This window comes from Gekko japonicus, unplaced genomic scaffold (genome assembly GCF_001447785.1).
Source record: "Gekko japonicus isolate JY-2015 unplaced genomic scaffold, Gekko_japonicus_V1.1 scaffold554, whole genome shotgun sequence".
In the NCBI taxonomy this organism is placed as follows: Eukaryota; Metazoa; Chordata; class Lepidosauria; order Squamata; family Gekkonidae; genus Gekko; species Gekko japonicus.
The window spans coordinates 139272-160711 of NW_015171520.1; the positions used below are offsets into that span (position 1 = coordinate 139272).

The following is a 21440-nucleotide window of genomic DNA, read 5'->3' on the forward strand; positions in this document are numbered from 1 at the left end:
TTAACAGTGGAAGCATCATTGAATGCAGGGTATTTTGCTTGCTGCTTGTGTATTTATGTGAATTTATGGAATACATGTAACAAATTTGGAAGTTGTTGCAAGATTGTGATGTCCTAATAAGAAATACAATAATCCACATTTAATGTAGAAATTGGACATTATTGTATATTAACTGAGGTGAATGACTTATATTAATCTTGTGGTTTCTACTTTCTATGCTCTGTCCCTTTTTTTTGAGAATTTTGCCGGCAACAAGCTGGAGCATTGGAGATAGGGCACTGACAAAAACAGCATCACACAGTGCTGCGGTGTCATATCCAGGCAAGTACCCAAAAGGGACATCACTGCTCAACACTCATAGGTATTTCCCTGATTTCCTGCCAAAGAGCAGCCTGGCAACTCTACTTTGAGCAGAGGTCTCTCATAGCACCTGCTATGTGGCCATTTTAACTGGAGATGCCAGCAATTGGACCTCCAACCTTCTGCATGCAAACCAGATGCTGCACCCCCTCCCCCTCCCCATTCACTAGACTTAGATGCTGCTCTCTAGATGCAATGATTTCTTCTTCCCAGCACCAGAGGCCCAAGCCAGCTTTCTGACCTAGGTGAACATGAATCTCCAGTTTGTCGTGTAAGAAGGAGCAAGGAGGTTATATTTCCTCTCCTGGGGCTTTACCACTTGTAGACCTTTCCCTTTGTTCCATGTCATCGAATGGATCAAATTTGTGCAAGTAACTTGCAAGCCAGAGTCTGAGCATGAGTAGTCTGAGGTCCAGGAATCTGGGAAGAACAGAGTAAAATGGATTTCTCTGTGTGTGCAGAGCTGTCAAGTTGCTTCTGACTTATGGTGACCCTATGAATTAATGACCTCCCAAACTCCTGATTGTTAACAGCCTTGCTCAGGTCTTGCAAACCAAGGGCTGTGGCTTCCTTGACTGAGTTGATCCATCTCATGTGGGGTCTTCTTCTTTTCCCGCTGCTTTCAAGTTTTCCTAACATTATTGTCTTTTCCAGTGACTAATGTCTTCTCATAATGTGACCAAACTATGATAGCCTCCGTTTAGTCATTTTAATTAACCAACATAAATTGGTGATATGGTCTTTATTGCCACTCCATTATCTGAATCCCGATTGAACATCTGGCATTTCTCATTCCATATATGGTAACAGTCTTTGCTGTAAGATTTTGAGCATTATTTTACTTGTGTGAGAAATTAATGCCATGGTCCAAGAGTTGCTGCAATCTTTGATGTCTCCTGTCTTTGAAACTGGAATGTGAATTGACCGTTTCTAGGATCATTGTTTTGTTTTCCATATTGTTGGCACCATGTTGTTAAGATTTTGCTGGACTCCATTTCTGTAGCTTGGAATAGCTCTAGTGATGATACCCCATCTACTCCTGGTGATTTATTTCTCCCAATTGCTCTCAGTGTAGCTTTCACTTCACTTTCTAAAACAATTGGTTCTTCTTCAGAAGTTTCTTCCTTGAAGGAATCTGTCCTATTCTCATCTCTTCTGTGTAGTCCCTCAAAGTACTGTTCCCATCTGTTCAGTTAATGTATTTAACTGGACTTACATTCTAGGTAATGGCTAGTATCAGGAGTCATTTCCTGCCGGAGCAGGAGCCATTTCCTGCCAGAGTAAGGAGCCCAGGCCCCACCCCCTGCCTTTCCTGGCCACTGGCGGACAGACTTCGGGGGGATTTAAATCCCTGGGTTCCCTGCCCGACCTTCTCCAGGTGCCCCACGGTGGGTTCACTGGAGAGGGGAAGGGGAGGTGGGCAGACATGGGCCTTCCCCCCCGCCTCTCTGCTTTTGCGGAGAGACTCAGAGAGGGAGGATTTAAACTCATTTGCATATGCCTTAACTCATTTTAAACATGCCTGCCCTTTGTCAGGGGGTGTGGCATATGCAAATGAGTTGTGCAAATGAGCTCCTGCACCTATTTTTCTAGGAAATGAGCCCTGGCTAGTATTATGGTATGCAAGGGAAGTTTGACAGAAGAAATGCTGTTGGCAATACCTTCTTGCACCTGCAGCTACTCTTCTCCAGGGTTGTATTGAGAGCTTTTGTTATGCAACCTCTCTGTTCAGTGATTGCCAGTCTTCTCTTGACTCTTTTCTTTTAAAAGATAAGCTGATCCTAGAACAGGGGTCACCACACTTGCTTAACATAAGAACCACATAAAATAAACATCAGATGTTTGAGAGCTGCATGACATGAACAAATATTACAGACATGTTTTTGTATTGGAAAATATGCAAATTTGCATTTTATTAACATTAAATGAGACTGCCAAAAACAAAAGGGGTTAAAAATAGATATTGGTAATGATATTTATTTTTCCAATGATACTTGTAGACAAGGGAGAATGCATTTAAAATTAAAGTTGCTTTCTTTCTCTGCTCCCCTCTGCCTCAAGCCTACCCAGGAAGGGGAACACTGGCTGGGGAACGGAAGACCGATTGGGGAGGCATGCCTCCCCTTCGCTTCCCCAGCTGTCCTGCTGGGACTCGGAGCCACACAATATGTGTGAAAGAGCCGCATGTGGCTCTCGAGCCGTAGTTTGGCCACCCCGTCCTAGAAGTATTCCATGAGGGACGCTGATCCTATAGCTGCTGCATTAGCAGAAATCATGTTTGGCTGACACAAAATTCTGGAAAGACACCACAGGAGGTGGACTGTGATTTGTGAAGGAGTTACAGGTTCACTTTTGAGAATTCTGTACAAAAACACAAGTTGACCAGAGGATGTATTAATTACTCCAAGCTACATTCCAGGGTATTTCAGGAGAGTAAAATGTCAAACACCCCCATGATTCCTCTCACCCCAAATCCTTTTTGGTGGTTAAGGGAGAACAGCCTTTTCATTACCAACATTTTGTGGTGGGAATTGGGCTCTCAGGAGGTGTATCCCCTGGGGTTTGTGTTCTCTGGAAGCCCTTTCTCCCTTTCTGCAACACCGTTCCTGACTGAACTGGAAAGGGCTGGCATATTCAGGCCACCCCCTACTGTTGTGGTTATTCTTTGTTGGAATGAGGGAAGTATACATGCTCAGTGCTGACTGCTGTTTTATTCAGGATAAGAATTACACACGCACACACAAACAGACAAACACATACACACCATTCATTAAAATCCATATGGAGACACTGATTTTTGAAGTAGATCAGGTAGTAAACTTTAAGACTATAAAACAGAGATGTCTTGTGATGACCTCACATGGACTCCTGGAGGTTCTGTTTGCCCTGTTGATACATATAGACAGCCTGTATGTCTCCACCCAGTGTGGAAAATAGCAGCTCTGAGGGCCCACCTGCAGTTGGCAAAATAACGTAGGTACACATACATAGTGGTACCAACCCAAAATGAGGCCTCCTATGGCTGATGTTTACAAAGGAAGAATACACTGAGTGTGAAATTCAAAAATTATAATTTATTTCTTTATCAGTAACTTGGGAAGGGCGTGATTATTGTTTTCATTAAATATTGGGAGCATTGTTATTGTTCCAGAAAGTCAAATTGTGACAAATCTCTGTTTTAATAAATATTGGTACAGTACTCCAAGTTGGAAATGAAAACACAAATATTGAAAGTGCCCCTCTCCCCAAGGCAGCAGGAGCAGGGAGGGAGGGAGAAGAAACCTATCCCGGGCCCCAGCTGGCCCATGGTGCATTGGCCCTTTAAAGGGCTGTTATCTTCCCTGGGCAGTCCTGCCGCAACCCTGACAGGATTCCATATTCTGATGTTATTGAGAGGAGAAATTTCAGAATCAGGAATGCTGCCAGTTTTGGGGGGGGGCCTTTTGCAAAATCAAGTATTTTTGATCTGACACCAGTCAACAGTATCTGATTGCACTGGAGATCTGGTCATAGATTTTCTGGTGCCTTGTCTGGCTTGAGACTCATCTCTGAAAGAGACATCATTCTCTTAGGAAGTAGCCATATCCAGAGTGGAAGGGGCAACTAGGAAATGCTGTAATTTATGGCTTTGTGAACATGAGTCATATATTACTCTGATAGATTATAGCCCCACAGTCAACAACCCTCGCATTCTGGAATTCTGTTCCCACTGCAACTGATAATGAAGCTCAAGACAATGCATCCACCTGGACTGAATCGAGACCTAGGTTCCCTGTCTCCCATTACTAATGCTGGTTTCTCCACACCTACTAGCTCTCCACATATCACATCTAATCCAATCACACATTCTATTGTCATTTGTCTGCTAATGTCATTTGGCATCTGAAATCACTCCACTTTCCTATATATAGGACAGATAGACTCACATTCTAGCTGTATCTGAAGAAGTGAGCAGTGACTCAGTAAAGTTCATACCCTACCACAAATTTTGTAAATCTTTATGGTGCTACTGGACTCTTACTCTTTTCTACTGCTACAGACAGACTAACATGGCTACCCATCTTGGTCTGTTCCCACGGGAGGTTATAGTCCTAATATGAAGTCTTCTAACTTTGGATATAAAACAGTGTCTTGAAAACCCTCTGATGTACTTTTCACTCTGCAGGTAATCAGATATGGGTGTGCTGAGTATGGAATGGGAATTTCCTAGAACACAAATGTTTCACAAAATTCCCCTTTGCAGTGGTACATTGTATTCCTTATGAGAGATGCTGGGTTTTTGGGGTGAGAGGGGACTAGATCATATAATGTCATATTTTAACCATGTTGGTTTTTGTCTCTTTCCATTTCTCCTTCTAGAGGATGTCAATAAGTGCAAAATATGCCCACAGAATTGGAGGCTGCACAGGGAGAGCTGCTACTGGATCTCTGATCAGGCAGAATCCTGGGCCAAGAGCCAAGAGGACTGCAGAGCAAAGAACTCCACGCTGGTTGTGATTCAGAACCCAGAGGAGAAGGTAAAATAAATACCTATGAGAGCTGTTCAGCCAGCGACACAGTGAATGAACCCTGGGAGAAACGTAAGGCTCAGAACCACAAGATTGTGCATTATCCTGATCCACCGAGAGAGATCTGTATATGGAAGCAGAAATAGGTCTACATCTGGATGTGAATTCATTTCTGCATCATGGTGCTCAGACTTTCCACTGAATTTCTGGATGAGTCTTGTAATGCTGACGGAGGTTATGCTGCATATCCACAACCAAGGTCCATTTTATATTCTTACATGCAACGTTGAATGAGCTTAGACTATGTACACCTGATGTAGGTCATGTCCATGTGTTTCACATACGTCATTTCTCTTTATTATTATCTATAGTGATGAAGGGGTGCCACTTAGAGACAGTGGCAACCCCAAGATCGATCCCCCATGCTACAGTGAGGTATAGAAACAATGAATGCTCTTAAAATACATGACACTGAGCAAAATTAATCTCACAACCGGATATGGAACAACTGATTGGTTCAGCATAGGAAAAGGAGTACGACAAGGATGTATATTGTCACCTTGCTTATTTAATATATATGCAGAGTACATCATGTGAAATGCTGGCCTGGATGAATCACAAGCGGGAATTAAGATTGCTGGGGAAAAGATCAACAACCTCAGATATGCAGACGATACCAGTCTAATGGCAGAAAGTGAAGAGGACCTAAAGAGCCTCTTGCTCAGAGTAAAAGAGGAGAGCGCAAAAGTGGCCTTGAAGCTCAACATTAAAAAAAAAACTAAGATCATGGCATCCGGCCCCATCACTCCTTGGCAAATAGAAGGGGAAGTCGTGGAAGTAGTGACAGACTTCACGTTCCTGGGATCCCAGATCACCGCAGACTGTGACAGCAGCCATGAAATTAGAAGACGCCTGCTCCTTGGGAGGAAAGCGATGGCGAACCTAAACAGCATGATAAAAAGTAGAGACATCTCCCTGCCAACAAAAGTCCGCATGGTCAAAGCAATGGTATTCCCAGTAGTCATGTATGGCTGCGAGAGTTGGACTTTAAGGAAGGCCGAGTGCCGAAAAATAGATTCTTTTGAACTATGGTGCTGGAGAAGACTCTTGAGAGTCCCTTGGACTGCAAGAAGATCAAATCAGTCAATCCTAAAAGAAATCAACCCCGACTGTTCCTTGGAAGGCCAGATAATGAAGCTGAAGCTCAAATACTTTGGCCACCAAATGAGAAGGGAGCACTCCCTGGAGAAGACCCTGGTGCTGGGAAAGATTAAAGGTCAAAGAAGATGGGGACGGCAAAGGATGAGATGGTTGGACAGTGTCATTGACGCAACGAACATGAAATTGAGCCAACTTCAGAGGACGGCGGAAGACAGGAGGGCCTGGTGGGAGCTGGTCCATGGGGTCACGAAGAGTCGGACTCGACTGTGCAACTGAACAACAACAACAATCATTTCTCAAGATAACTATTGTGTAGTCACTCTGCCAAAAATTTTGGGTTGGGAAAAATGGGGCAAATAATGCCACCAGGGCCATTTCAGGCCAGAAAAATGGCATGGAGGATGTGAAACCCTCTCCTCCCCCTGCACAGCAGTCCTGGTCCAAATCAGGCCCATGCTGCCTGGGAATTTAGTTCACAGAGGCTGCAGTCTGACCATAAGTGTAGAGTCAAGAAAACCCTGATCCAGCTCTTAGAAAAATTTCATGTGTAGTTTGGCCCTTTATCACTTGGTATTCAGCACTGAACTGCGGGAGATGTGAGCACAGGAATAATGATTTGTTGCATCTCATAGGGTTGCCAGCTCCAGGTTGGGTGATACCTGGAGATGGGTGCGTGTGGAGTCTGGGGTCTGGGAGGAACTTGAGCAAGGTATAATGCAACAGAGCCCACCCTTGAAAACAGCTGTCTTCTCTCATAGAATCATAGAGTTGGAAGGGGCCATACAGACCATCTAGTCCAGCTCCCTGCCCATCTAGTCCAGGGGAACTGACCTCCATCACCTGGAAGTCAGCTGAAATCCCAGGAGATCTCCAGCCACCACCTGGAGGCTGGCAACCCTAGAATCTCAGTATGCATTGCTTATGTGTGTTCAAAATAGAAACCTCTTCATTTTCAATTACAGATGTTCATAGAGAGCTTCACAGGAAAAATAAGCATCTGGTTGGGGCTCACAGCCAAGGGATCTGAAAATGGGACCTGGAAATGGGTGGACGGATCTCCCTTAAAGGAAGAACTGTGAGTACCTCTAGATGGGCACACTCAATGCTTCTTTTCTTTCTAAACTATACAGGCCAAGTGCTGCCTATATCATTGTACAAGATTCTTTGCCAGTATGGTCTGAAATAACCCTGTGGGTTAACTGCTGTGGTGTAAAGTAGTATTGGCTGGCAAGAGACACTCTCTGCTGTGGATGTGCCAGTATTTTGCCTAATCTCAGGTATGTGGATTTTGACTACAGGTTGCATTATGCTCAGATGCCTGACTTCAAGGATGAGCCCTGGAATGTATACCATGGAGACCAAATCTGAATTCAAATTTAGTCCTGTCATTAACCATGTATGGGGTGGGTGTGTTGTATTATCTGTGTATTCTACAAACACATCTTTGCCTGATTTCCAAGTGTGGAGGGGCTGGGAATGTTCCTTCTCCTTGTTTCCTTTGTTGAGCTGATATTAATGGAAAACCAGGACTTGTCTGCATTACAACCTGCTGAATTGACAGCTGCTGGTGTGTTAATTTCTAGGTCTTCCAATGCCTGTGGCTGCATGGTATTGGGATGCCCCCACACACACAAACAAGTAAAACCCCTTTAACGCCACCCCCATTTTGCAGGATCTTCATTTGCATAAATAGTTGACCCATCAATTAATTATATAAACAAGACAAGGACAAGCCAGAATGCTGTAGTAGTGATCAGGGTGTCAGACTTGGATCTGTGAGACCCAGGGTTGAATCCCTACTCTGTCATGGAAGCTCGCTAGCTGACCTTGGGCCAGTCTCAGCTGGACCTACCTTACAGGGTTGTTGTGAGAACGAAATGGAGAAGAGTATAAGTTATTTTGGGTTCCTGTTAGGGAGACAGGTGGGAAATGGGTTGTTGTTGTTCAGTCGCACAGTCGAGTCCGACTCTTCGCGACCCCATGGACCAGATCACGCCAGGCCTTCCGGTCTTCCGCTGTCCTCTGAAGTTTGCTCAATTTCATGTTCGTTGCATCGATGACACTGTCTAACCATCTCATCCTTTGCCGTCTTCTTTGACCTTCAATCTTTCCCAGCATTACAAACATGGAATTTAACCTCTGAGGCAAAATATGATATCTCGATAGTTCCTGCCTCTTTCTTAATAAAACATTTAAATATGTTGTAGATCTTGAGCCTGAAAACTAAAAGCAGGACTTAGTAAAAAGAAATAAAAGCTCTGAGGTTGGGCAGGAGGTCCTGGAAGCAGATGGGTAAGGCTCGTGTTGCAGAGATCCTTGGCCCTGCAAGGCTGACAGCTGGCTGTGGGTTAGGGATACAGCCATGCTTGTTCCTGTATACTTGATATGCAAGCATCTGTAGATGAAGCTTCAGGTTACTAGATAACTGTTGTCACCGGCTAATGTTTGGATTTCAAGCTGCAGCTAAACTAACAAGACTGTCACTGTTGGTAAGTAGATTCTTCATCTCCTTAGAGATAGGGTTGCCAGCCTCCAGGTGGAGCCTGGGGAAGAAGAAGAGGAGGAGGAGGAGATTGAATTTATACTCTGCCCTTCACTCGGAGTCTCAGAGCGGCTTACAAATTCCTTTTCCTTCCCTTCCCCTCCCCACAAGAGACACCCTGTGAGGTAGGTGGGGTTGAGAGAGCTCTGACAGAAACTGCTCTTTTTCAAGAACAGCTCTGACAGAACTCTGTCTTGCCCAAGGTCATCTAGAAGTTGCAAGTGGAGGAGTGGCAAATCAAACTCGGTTCTCTCAGATTAGAGTCCACACACTTAACCACTACACCAGAGTGGCTCTCAGAATTAGGCCTCATCTCCATATTACAGAGATCAGTTCCCCTGGAGAAAATGGCTGCTTTGGAGGGTGGACTCTGGCATTGTATTTATTTATTTATTTATTCAAATTTATACCCTGCCCTCCCCGCGAGCGGGCTCAGGGCGGCTTCCAATAAAACACATTGTACCCCACTAGGGTCCCTGTCCTCCCCAGGCTCCACCCCCAAATTGCCAGGAGTTTAACAATCTGGATCTGGTGACCCCACCCCCTGCCTGTGGCATGAGGGGGGACCTGGCAACCCTATAAGAGCACGATCTGAGTTCTATAAAATGAGAAAATGTGTGTGCACAGTGCTTAGCTATTTACATCACAGTGTATTGTTTTTGTTGGTGGGAAAATTTCCCTGAAGAGCACATGCTACATATGGGGTGGGGGTGGAGGCTTCTTGCTTGTTGTGGACATGATTAGCAGGCATTGTGGATACCGCTCATCTTACCTGAAAGTCAATAATTTACTCCCTCAGTTATGGGAAATGCTCCCATGTGAGTTAAAGCAGTACCCTGACCCTGTTTCAGAAATAATTTCCTTTGTTTTGTAGGTTTTCTATATCAGGCCCTGCTGATGAAAACGACTGTTTTATGAAAAAGGATAAGTTTTATTTTGATGGTTGTGATAATCTTCATCACTGGATATGTGAGAAAATTGCCTTCCAAGTCTGAGTGCTGATACTGAGTCAACCACTGGAACTTACGATCTCAGTCTGACTGAGCAGATGGCTGCTTACCTGCTACACAGGCTACAAATTTACCAGAAGTCCACTGTGCTTTCTCCCTCTAGCATGCTTCTTATTTCCCATCTACTTTTGTCAAGAGACCTTGCTTCGCATCCTAAAGACTCACAATGACAAGCAGAAAAACATGTCTATCAAAAGTGAACAATTGTTGACCTTACCTGGACAGCCCAGGCAAGCCCAATCTTGTCAGATCTCACAAGCTAAGGAGGGCCGACCCTGGCAAGTACTTGGAAGAGAGACCTCCAAGGAATACCAGGGCATAGGACACAGAGGCAGGCAATCGAGCCACAGAAGTCAACATGCATGCAACACTCACAAAGTGAGCAATTGCCATGAGATTCAGCTTTTGGGTGTGCAGGAAGAATTGCAACCAGTGTGGATCTCCACTGAAGTCCAGCTCACTCCTTGTAAACTATCACCCAACGTGGCTGTATAATACAATTGGTCATTTGAATTCTGTGTTTTTAGAAATCATATAAACATAAAAGCCTTGCTGCATCAGACCAGTGCCCTATCCTGTCCAGCATCTGTCTCACATAGTGGCCAACCAGTTGCTCTGGCTGCCAACCTCCAGCCAGGGCCTAGATATCTCCTGGAATTACAACTGATCTCCAGAGTATAGAGATGAGTTTCCCTGGAGAAAATGAAGGGTGGACTCCCGGTTGAACTCCCTCCTCTCCCCAACCTCCCTCCTCTCCAGGCTCTTCCCATCCTGAAGTAGACAACCCTAACAAGAGGGCCTTCCCCTGATATCATCTGGTGTTCAGAAATATGCAGCCGTTGAATGTGGAGATTCGCTTTAGTCACCATGGCTGGTAACTACTGATAGACCAGGGGGCAGATTGGCCATTATGTTCACAGCCAACTTCTCTCAATGGGCTGATAGCTGGCCTGCCTCTACCTGGGCTAGGCCTCAGCAGTGGTGAGAAGGGTGGTGCCTGGGCAAGTTCTGCACTGTGCGGAGAAGGTACACCCCAGCCAAACCTTGTCTACCTGGGCAGGCTGTCAGGGAGGCAGGCTCTTTTGTCCCCCCTGTCTCCTCTGAGGGAACCAGGGCAGGAGGGTGATATTCTTTTCCAGGGTTGTTTTCTTCCCAGTCTACTCCCTGTGATAGACCTCTCCTCCATGAACCTGTCTAATTCTCTTTTAAAGCCTTCTATGCCTGTGGCCATCACTACATCCTCTCGCAGTGAATTCCACATTTTAATCACTCGTTGAGTAAAGAAGCATTTTCTTCTGTCTGTCTGTCCTGAATCTGCTGCCCATAAGCTTCCTTGGATGCCATCAAGTTCTAGTATTTTGGGAGAGGGAGAAAAAGAGCTCTCTGTCCACTCTCTTTGCCCTGTGCATAATTATATAAATTTTTATAAGGGGCTTTTATCTCAAGCTCCAGAGCATGTTGACCTGGAGAACACACATGTTCACTGTGATTCCTTTGCAATGCATTTTACAAATAAAATTGTTGCATCCACCATGAATTAAGACACCAGTTGGACTGATTCAATTTCGGGATATTATAGGAGCACAGTCTGGTCTTTGCTGCATAGATGACTTTCAGTTGGTCAATCCTGATGAAGTAGACAGGGTACTTCAAAGCAGCCCACCACATCCAGTCTTGATGCTTGCCCTTCATGGCTAATTGTATCAAGATGGGCTGGTTGACTGGGTCCAGGAAGTAATAAACACCTCCCTGAGACACAGTGTAGTTCTAACCACATTGAAAGAGGCAGACATCCCTGGACCAAAATGACCTAATCACCAACTACCCAGGAGATAATATTCCATTCTTGGGCAAGGTGTTCCAGCTGATGCAGGCTACACAGCTTCAGGCAGTCTTGGAGGAGATGGATTATCGAGATCCATTTCAATCTGGTTCAGGCCTGGGTTTGGGGATCGAAACAGCCTTGGTCACCTTGATTGATGAATTCACTGACAGAGTGCATCTCCGTTGATTCTCCTGGACATTGCGGCAGATTTCGATACTATCAACAACTGAGAGACTGGCTGGACTGGAATAGAGGGCACCATGCTTTGGTGGTCTTACTTGACCGATTCCAGAAGATGGTGCAGGGGGACTGCTGCTTGGCCCCACTGCATTTATGCTATGGGGCCCTACAGGGTTCCCCCATGCTTTTAACAGCTATGCTGGGAGAGCTGATCCAGGTATTCAGAGTGAGGTGTCGTCAATATGCAGATGACACCCAGTGCTATTTCTCCTTAACAGCTAAGCCAGGTGGGTCTGTGACAGTCCTGAATAGGCGGGCTGGAAGAGGTAATGGGATGGAGGCGGGCCAATAAACTGAAGCCCCATCCAAGCAAGACTGAGGTGTTGCTGCTTAATGAGAGAGCTGCTCGAGGACAGAAGAGTCAGCCTGCCCTGGAGGCCGTGTTGCACTCCTACTGAAGGACCATAACTTTGGGGTGCTACTGGATCCCAACCTTCATTTGGAGGATCAGGTCTCCCCTGTAGCATGTAGCACCTTTTATCCACACTGGCTGGTTCTGATCACATCCAGGTTAGATTACTTTAATGCACACACCATGGGGGGCTGCCTCCAAAAATGGTTCAGAAATTTCAATCAGTTGAAAATATGGGACCTGGGCAACTGTTTGGAGTTGGTTATGGAGACTGTATCACCCGTGTGCTGAAGATTTATCACTGGCTACCTATCTGTTTTTGAGCACAGTTCAAAGCGCTGGTTCTTACCTTTAAGGCCCTAAACAACTTGGACCATCTCCTCCCGTACTACCCAGCCTAGCAGTTAAGATCTGGTTCTCAAGCCCTGGTCTCTATGCCTCCACACTCAGAGGTGAGGCAGGTGGTGTTTAGAGAGATTTAGAGAGTTTAGAGATTTTCTGTGGTGGCACTTGACCTTTGGGAATGGCATCCACCCCCAGTAGGTTTGCATGACATCTAGAACATAAGAGAAGCCAATGTTGGATCAGGCCAATGGCCCATCCAGTCAACACTCTGTCACACAGTGGCCAAAAATACCAGGTGCCATCAGGAGGTCCAGGACACTAGAAGCCCTCCCACTGTTGCCCCCCCCCCGCACCAAGAATACAGAGCATCACTTGCCCCAGCCTGAGAGTTCCTATCTATACCTTGTGGCTAGGACCTCTGCTCCATATGTTTATTATCTAATTCCCTCTTGAAGTTGTCCATGCTTTTAGCCACCACCACCTCCTGTGGCAGTGAATTCCATGTGTTAATCACTTTTTGGGTGAAGAAGTACTTCCTTTTATCTGTTCTAGCCCGACTGCTCAGCAATTTCATTGAGTGCCCACGAGTTCTTGTATTGTAAGAAAGGGAGAAAAGTACTTCTTTCTCGACCTGCTCTATCCCATGCATAATCTTATAAATTTTGATCATGTCACCCCTCAGTCATCGTTTCTCCAAGCTAAAGAGCCCCAAGTGTTTTAACCTTTCTTCACAGGGAAAGTGTTCTAACTCTTTTTATCATTCTAGTTGCCCTTTTCCCAATGCTTTTTTTTTCTTTCTTTCCTGTTTTACTTTCTTTTAGGTGCCAGGCTAAAACACATCTTTTTTTCCCAGGCAAGAGTTTTATCATAACAGCTTGTCAATAGGCTGCTCTTTTTAAATATTTTATGCTGTTTATGTTCTAATGGCTTATTTATACTATGGTTTTTAATTGTAAGTTGCCTCTACAAGGACTCTGAAGAGGCAGCATAGAATTGTTCTAAATAAATATGTCTCTCTTAGTCATCTCTTTTTCTAAACTGAAAAGTCCCAGACTCTTCAGCCTTTCCCCATAGGGAACCCCGTAATCATCTTGGTTGCCCTCTTCTGTACTTTTTCCAGCTCTGCAATGTCCTTTTTGAGATATGGTGACCAGAACTGCACATAGTATTCCAAATGAGGCTGCACCATAGATCTATACAAGGGCATTATAATATTGGCCAATTTTTTTCTTATCCCTTTCCTAATAATCCCCAGTACAGAATGCCATTTTCATTGCTATGCCATGCTGGGGTGACATTTTCATTGACCCACTAAGATGAACAAGAGTTGGTTTTTTATACCCCGCTTTTCTTTACCCAAAGGAGTCTCAAAGTGGCTTACAATCACCTTCCCTTCCTCTCCCCACAACAGGCACCTTGTGAGGTAGGTAAGGCTGAGAGAATTCTGACACAAGGTCACCCAGCTGGCTTCATTGGAGGAGTGGGGAATCAAACCCAGGTCTCCAGAGACCGCTGCTGTTAACCACTACACCACTGGCTCTCCATACTGGATCTCTTTCTCTCTCAGCCTCAACCAGTTCAGACCCTATTAGCATATACTTGATGGGATTTTTTGTTGCATTGTGCATCACTTTATGCTTACCTAAAGCTTCATTCACCATATCGTTTCAGGCTAACCCAAATTGTGGAAATCCTCTTAGTGCTCTTCACAGTCAGCCTTGAGTTTTACTATCCTGAATAATTTTGTGCCATCTGCAAACCTGGCCACTACAGTCCCAGATCATTTATGAAATAACAGTGAGAACTGTCCATTTATTCCTAGTCCACGCTTCCTACCCTTTCACTAATTTTTAACCCATAAAAAGGCCCATTTTCTCATCCTGTGACTGCTAAGCTTATTCAGGAGTCTTTGGCGAGGTACGTTCTCAAAAGCCTTTTGAAAGTCCAAGTACAGAATGTCTACTCGGTCACCATCATCTACATGTTTGTACACTTTCTCACAGAACTCCAAAATGTTGGTAAGTCAGGACTCCCATTTGCAGGAGCCATGCTGATTTTCCCTCCATAGGCTTTGTTCCTCTATGTGCCTAATAGTTTCACATTGACTGGGTAAACATGTGCTCACGTCATGCTGTAGGAATGACATTCCCAGACATAATAAATGACTGTGCACTGGAACAGCTGGTCTAGATCCAGCCATAGGGTTAGTGCTCTTAGATCTGGTTCTGAGTGAGGCTCATATGAAATGTAGATCTTGTTATACTAACTGGGAGCAGTGACCATATCTGAAGAAGGGGTTCCACCTTCAGGATAATGTCCCTCTACCTCAGACTGACACACTCCAACTATGAGACCCTGAACCTCCACAACAGCAGAAAAGATGTCAGCACTGGAGAAGGACTGTTCTAGTAGAGACCCGAAGGTCTTGTTCACATGCCTCTCTCTTCCTCAGCTTCTCCAAGTCAGCAATCCGTAGCTTCATGGGAATGAACCTTTTCCCTGAGAGCCTCCGTACATCGAGCACACACCCACAATTTCTGCCCAGTGGATAATCATGCATGTGGCCCTCCCTGCAAAACAATGGATTGCCCCCACTCCCCTGCCGGCTTTTCTGCCTTCATAAAATATCACTGTATCTAAAAGTAAACAGAGGGCCAGCTGCAGAGATCTAGTTTGATGGGTTTCTAATGGAAGCTGGTAAATAATCGCATCCGAAGCTTTGCAGACCTTTCAAAAGTTTCAAAGGAACAGCCAGCACTTTTAATTGTGCTTGGACAGCCAATGTAGATCTTTCAGCAAGGCAAGCATATACCAGTGCTGACCAGTGTTCCCTCTAAGCTGAGTTAAGTGTGAGCTAGCTCACAGTTTTTTAGCCTCCAGCTCACACATTTTTGTCTTGGCTCAGGAAGGATGGCTCCAGAGCAAACTGATTTATGCAGTAGCCCAGTCGCTCGCTCACAACTTTAATGCCAGTAGCTCACAAAGTAGAACTTTTGCTCACAAGACTGCGCGGCTTAGAGGGAACATTGGTGCTGACTCACTTTGGAAAGTTTTTATAATAACTTGCATGGCAAAATAACAGACAAGACCCAAATCTATTGCAAAAATGTAGCAAAAAAGTTCCTTTATTAATTAAAACAGTTGGTTTTTTAAAAAGAAAAGGCACTTTATTAGTATAAAAACACGTTTTTCTAATACCACTGGGGGGAAAAAGGTAGCAAACTCAACTCACTAATACAAAAAACCAAAAGACCATATACGAACGTGCTAACATAGCATGGTACACAAAAATATATTTCCTAGTAAATAACAAAACACAGATTTGGCTGCAGTACACAGGTTGCCACTACTAATTAATTTCACTAGACTAGAGTTACCCAAACTCCACAACAATTACAGAAAACCGCAATATGCACTATAACCCTGTTACAGGGCACTCCATCACTGGTTACATTTAAGTTGAACTTTTAAATATAAACCTCACTGGGCTGTTTCCTGCACTCTGGTCCCTATCCAACATGCATGTGGTACAAATATCTGTAGTGCTTTGTTTGCTGAGTGAGTCTTTTAGAATTTTGAAAGTCTGATTATATTATCTGCATCAAAGGTTGAGCTAAATTCTCCCAAGAACAAGTAGCACACAAAACAAAGAAACAAAATGTATTAGTATATAAAGATCTCCCCCACCCCCAGTTCCATTTCTCCCGGTAGTGAAACAGGCTGATACATCTAGGCTTCCATGGAATGTATACATAAACTGGCCTGCTATTACTTTTTAAAGTTTTCTAACAGGCACAAAATCCAAGCCATAGTTTTTCATTTCTAGTCAGTGTTGCTGCATACAAGAATCATAAGGCTATTTGATGCAGACTCGTCACAATTCAGCTTGGAATTGCAGTATGATATGACTGAAGGTCATTATTAGGGGAGATGGACTATAGTCAAGTTGACTTAGCACAAGGGTTAACTCGGTACAACATTTTTCTGTGCGCAGAAATGTTCTGTGGAATCCAACCAATTTTTTCACATTTACTATTTTATTTTTTTAAAATGTACAGGCCACTTTTCCATTTCAAAGTCTTCTTCGCTTTTAGCAGTTGAAAAGAGCAAGTGTCCAATAGCACCTTAAAGACTAACAAAATTTGTGGCAAGGTATGATCTTTCATGAGTCACTGGTCATTTCTTCAGATATCCAAAGAAGTGAGCAGTGACTCATGAAACCTCATAGCCTGCCACAAATTTTTGTTAGTCTTTAAGGTGCTACTGGACTCTTTACTCATTTCTACTGCTACAGACAGACTAATACGGCTACTCATCTCACTTTTGTGGCAGTGGGTTTGGAGTTTTTTCCTTTTTTTTTTTTTTGGTCAGCAGTAGACAATTGTGAGAGACTGAAATGTTCCCTCTTTTGGTTTGGGAACTGTGATGGACTGTACTTTAAAATCTTATAAGTGCTGTGTAAACAAGTAAAGGACTGTGAAGGGTTAATTCCTCACAAAGCCAGAGGAATTGCCCAAGGTCATCCAGCCAGCTGCAAGTGGAGGAGTGGGGAATCAAACCAGGTTCTCCCAGATTAGAGTCCCTGCACTTAACCACTACAGCAAACCTAGTAACAGTGGCTCCTATTCAATGTGAGCTGAAGCTGGAATTCCTGTTCCTTGCCTTCGAAAGCTCCCTGTGGCTGGTCACCTTCTTGTTGAGTTCTTATGACTTGCATAGGCATCGTGGTGGCTGCAGATCCAATTCCTTTGTATGTAGCAACGTGAAGAAACTGCGTAGCCAGAGTTCAGAAAGGCACAATCTCCTCCTTTTCCTTTCACCTCCAGCCTGCAACAGAAGCACGACACAGGCCAAGTCAGGCTGGCCATTTGCTTTTTCATGGGCAGAAGCATTCCAAGCCACACAAGCAAAGAACCGAATCATTTTTTAAAAATGGAGTTCCGTTCCAACTTGACAGCATTTCCTGATCCCCCAGTTCAGACATTAAAGGGACAGCCAAATAAAACAGCTGTTTAAGTGGCACCTCAAAGACCAACAAAATTTCTTCCAGCAGAAGCATTTAAGGAGAGCCAACAGCCCAGCAGAATCAGAAGGCAAAAGATCTTCATAAAGTGAAGCAGTGATGATTTACAAGCTAAAAAGCTCCTCCATGAGCAGACCAATAAGCATCTCTCTCTGTACACAGAAGACCAGCTGATAAGGTAGATGAGCTCATATTTGCTTTACTCCCCTGCAAGCTATTTGGTTCTGTACAACTTTCATTCACAAGGGAGTATTCAGATACTGAATACCCACACCTGCAGCCCAGATTGGTACAATCCAGGAAAGGCTTTACCAACTGACAGGGCTAAATTTATGACCAGTTTATACATTCAGCATAACTGTGATCAAAATGGGAAGGAAGGAAGGAAGAGAGGGAGGGAGGGCAGCAACAAAAATAGCCAGAAAAGCAGAGAGGAGGGGTGAACATTCACCATGCCCAGAGATACAGGGTGGCCCATGAAGGCCTGGACTTCCATTGGTCACCTCAATGAATGTCCCAGTCCCCCCTCCAGCCCCCCAGCAAAAACTGTTCTACTCTGTGCCTGGGAACATCTGACATTGTCACCATCAGTTTCCTTGGGTGAACTGTGTGAAGGGGCTGCACTACCCCCTTCTGTCCACTGGGGCCCAGCAGACCACATGTGCTATGAGTGTCTGTGAGCCAAACTAAATATGAAGAACTTGAGCCCACCACTCAGTTCTCTGTCGCCATTTTAAAATGCTGTGAGGACCTAGTCCATATTGGGCCAACAGCATGAACCTCCTCCTCCATGCCTTTTCAAGTGCTACTAGAACTGCAGGGGGCACGTGAAAAGGCACAGGGAGGGACCGCTGAGTTTCATGGCAAACTCAGGAAGGCCACAAATGTCTGGCTCTGTGCTACCCTGAGCCTTGGCCCTGCCCTGCTGGGAGGAAGGGAAGGTGCTCATGGGCTCCTTGCAGAGGGGACGCTTCAGACTCACAAACACCAGCTCCGGCTGGGAAATATCTGGAGATTTTGGGTGTTTGGGGAGGGGGAGGAGCTTCAATGGGGTATAATGCCGTTGAGTCCACCTTCCAAAGGGGCCATTTTTTCCAGGTGAGCTGATCTCTTTAATCCCAGGAGATCTTCAGTCACTACTTGGAGGTTGGCAACCCTATGGTTGTGATTAAAGTGTGTAATTTGCTGCTAAAGGATGTAGTGATGGCCACAGAAATAAACAGCTTTAGAAGGGGATTAGATAGATTCATGGAGGAGAGGTCTATCAATGGCTATTAGCCATGGTGACTGAGGGGAACCTCCACATTCAGAGGCACTAAGCCTCGGAATCCCAGAGTGAGGAGGCAACATCAGGGGAAGGCCTTGGCCTCTATGCCCTGTTGTGGGACAACCAGTGGCTGGGTGACTCAGGCTGAGCAGGCTGAAGTTAAACCCGGCGAAGACGGAGGTCCTGTGCTTGAGTCGGACCGGATCGGGGTTGGGGCTCCCACTTCCAACCTTCGATGGGGCACCTTTGGTGCCAGCTTCAGAGGTTAGGAGCTTGGGAGTGCTTCTGGACTCTACCTTAACGATGGAGGCCCAGGTGGCGGCCACTGCCAAATCGGCCTTTTATAATCTCTGGCTGATACGGCAGTTCGTTCCTTTCCTTGACCGCAATGACCTAGCTACAATGATCCATGCGATGGTCACCTTGAGGCTAGACTACTGCAACGCTCTCTACATGGGGCTGCCTTTGTCGCAAATCCGGAAGCTACAGCTGGTGCAGAATGCTGCGGCCAGGTTGCTGGTGGGCGTCCCTTGCTGGGAGCACACCCAACCTGTGCTGAAAGCGCTGCACTGGCTGCCTATAGCATACCGGATTCGCTTCAAAGTGCTGGTGCTTACCTTTAAAGCCCTACATGGCCAGGGTCCAACATACCTGAGGGACCGCATTTCCCCATATATTCCCCAAAGAGCACTTTGGTCGGGGTCACAACACCGGCTGGTGACCCCGGGCCCTAAGGAGGCCAAGCTTGTGGCAACAAGGGCCAGGTCTTTTTCAGTGGCGGCTCCTACCTGGTGGAATGAGCTCCCGGAGGAGATCAGGGCCCTGCGGGACCTTGTGCAGTTCCGCAGGGCCTGCAAGACTGAGCTCTTCTGCCAGGCTTACGAGTAGGAGCCGCCACGGCCACTTTCACCACCGCTCCCTTAAAGAGAGAGACCGCCGGGGGGGTTGGGCAACATCTTTCCATTACCCTAGCCTTCCCTTCTGCTACGCAAGATGTTAGGAGTTTTATATGTGCATCTGCTGAAATCGATTTTAATCTGTTTTAATTTTTGTATACTGTATGCACTTAGTGCTCTATGTGAGCTGCCCTGAGCCCGTTTGTGGGGAGGGCGAAGTATAAATGCAATAAAATAAATAAATAAACAAACAAATAATTTGGAACGAGGCAGTTGAACATATATCTCTGTTATAAATAAAAGTCGAATGGTGGTGGCACTTCTCTAGAACACGCCACACGCTCTGGAATTGGTTGGCACCGTGGTGTGTCACTCACATGGCGTCTCTCTCCATTGGCTGTGCTGCTGCCTGCGTGGGTGTCATCCCGCCCACAGAGGCAGCGACCAGCCTTTTGCCCTCAGTTTCCTTTGAGCCGCCGGACATGCCGGGTGCTCCACTGGCCAGAGGCCCTTGCTTGCCCTGCAGGCCCCAGATGGGGCCATGCCACCGCGGCGGCCAGGAGCCGCCGCCGGCCAAGAAGAGAGCCAGACTGACATCCAGTGGCTCCGCCCGGCTGCCTGGAAAGGCGCCGGGGGGTGGCCGAGTGTGGAGGCGGCAGCAACCTGTTCCCTCGCTGTGCGGTCTGCGGATGAGGGGAGATGGCGTCGTGCCACCGGGCCTGAGGCTGGGCAGAGAGCCAGCCCCGGCCTGTCCCGTTGCCCCCCCGGTAAGCAGGGGGATGAGGTTGTGGGCCTTGGCCCGCCGGGCCAGGGGTGACAAAGACAGATGAGGCCAGGCAGCTTGGCCCGTCGGGGCTTCGACAACGCAGCAGGAGAGCCAAGGAGATGGGGCCGGGGAAGGAGACGGGGCCTGCTGCTGCCTGCCTGAGCTGCCACCCATTGCATGGAGACGGGCGAGCCCGGCCGGCTTGCCCCACTGGGACCGGGGAGCCCTTGGAAGCCCTCCCCGTGGCTTCTCCTGGCCTCCCACCGAGGTGGGTGAGTGGGAGAAGCCGCCCAGAGCCCCCACCCTCTCCTGGCCCACGCGCCACAGCAGGCGAGCCAGGAAGGGACTAGGAAGCCCTTTGAAGCCCTCCCCGTGGCTTCTCCTGCCCTCCCGCCAATGCGGGTGAGTGGGAGAAGGTGCCCAGAGGCCCCTTCACCCCCTCCTGGCTCGTGCACCACGGCAGGCGAGCCAGCCAGGGACCGGGAGCCCTTGAGAGCCCTCCCCGTGGGTTCTCCTGCCCTCCCGCTGAAGCAAGCAAGCGGGAGAAGCTGCCCAGAGGCCCACCCCACCCCCTCCTGGCAGGCGAGCCATGGGGGGGCAGCGCTACTGCTGCAGGACCCCACGCTCACCCGGGACCTATTCCTAGTGGCCATTGTATTCCTTACCACAATGAGCCTTTCTCCTAGTGTATATATAATTTTTAACTGAAGTGAACAACATAAATAGTATGGATCAAAAAAGATGACTGACTCTGGAATTTAATGAGATGACTTGCTGAGGATAAATAGAATAAATAAACTAAATGGACTACTGTATTTCATTATAAGTGTGCTTAGCTATCAGGATGTTATGTGAAAAACCGAAGGGATGGTTATCGGGTCTCCTTGGGAGTTTATCAAAACAGCTGCATAGCCGCTACAAGATGCAGGACTAGAAGAGGAAGAAGAACAATTGGTTTTTATACTCTGCATTTGCCTGCCTTAATGAGACTCAAAGCAGCTTACAATCACCTTCCCTTCCTCTCCCCACAACAGGCACTTTGTGAGTTCTGTGGGAACTGCGAATGGCCCAAGGTCACCCAGCAGGCTTCATCCGGAGGAGGAGTGGGGAATCAAACCCAGCTCTCCAGGCTGGAGGCCACTGCT

The 21440-nt window shown here is 46.4% G+C and overlaps 1 protein-coding gene across 4 annotated transcripts in view; it reads right to left on the bottom strand.

Moving 5' to 3' along the window:
- Positions 1–16888: 16888 nt before the first annotated feature.
- The window catches only part of LOC107117339 (C-type lectin domain family 2 member D-like), a 51755-nt gene continuing 47203 nt past the window's right edge, over positions 16889–21440 (bottom strand). For all 4 annotated transcript variants that reach the window (XM_015419438.1, XM_015419435.1, XM_015419436.1 and 1 more), the window contains exon 7: positions 16889–17170. In XM_015419438.1, coding sequence (XP_015274924.1) covers positions 17029–17170 — 142 coding nt within the window. In that variant the 3' untranslated portion in view covers positions 16889–17028. The remainder of the gene's footprint in view (positions 17171–21440) is intronic.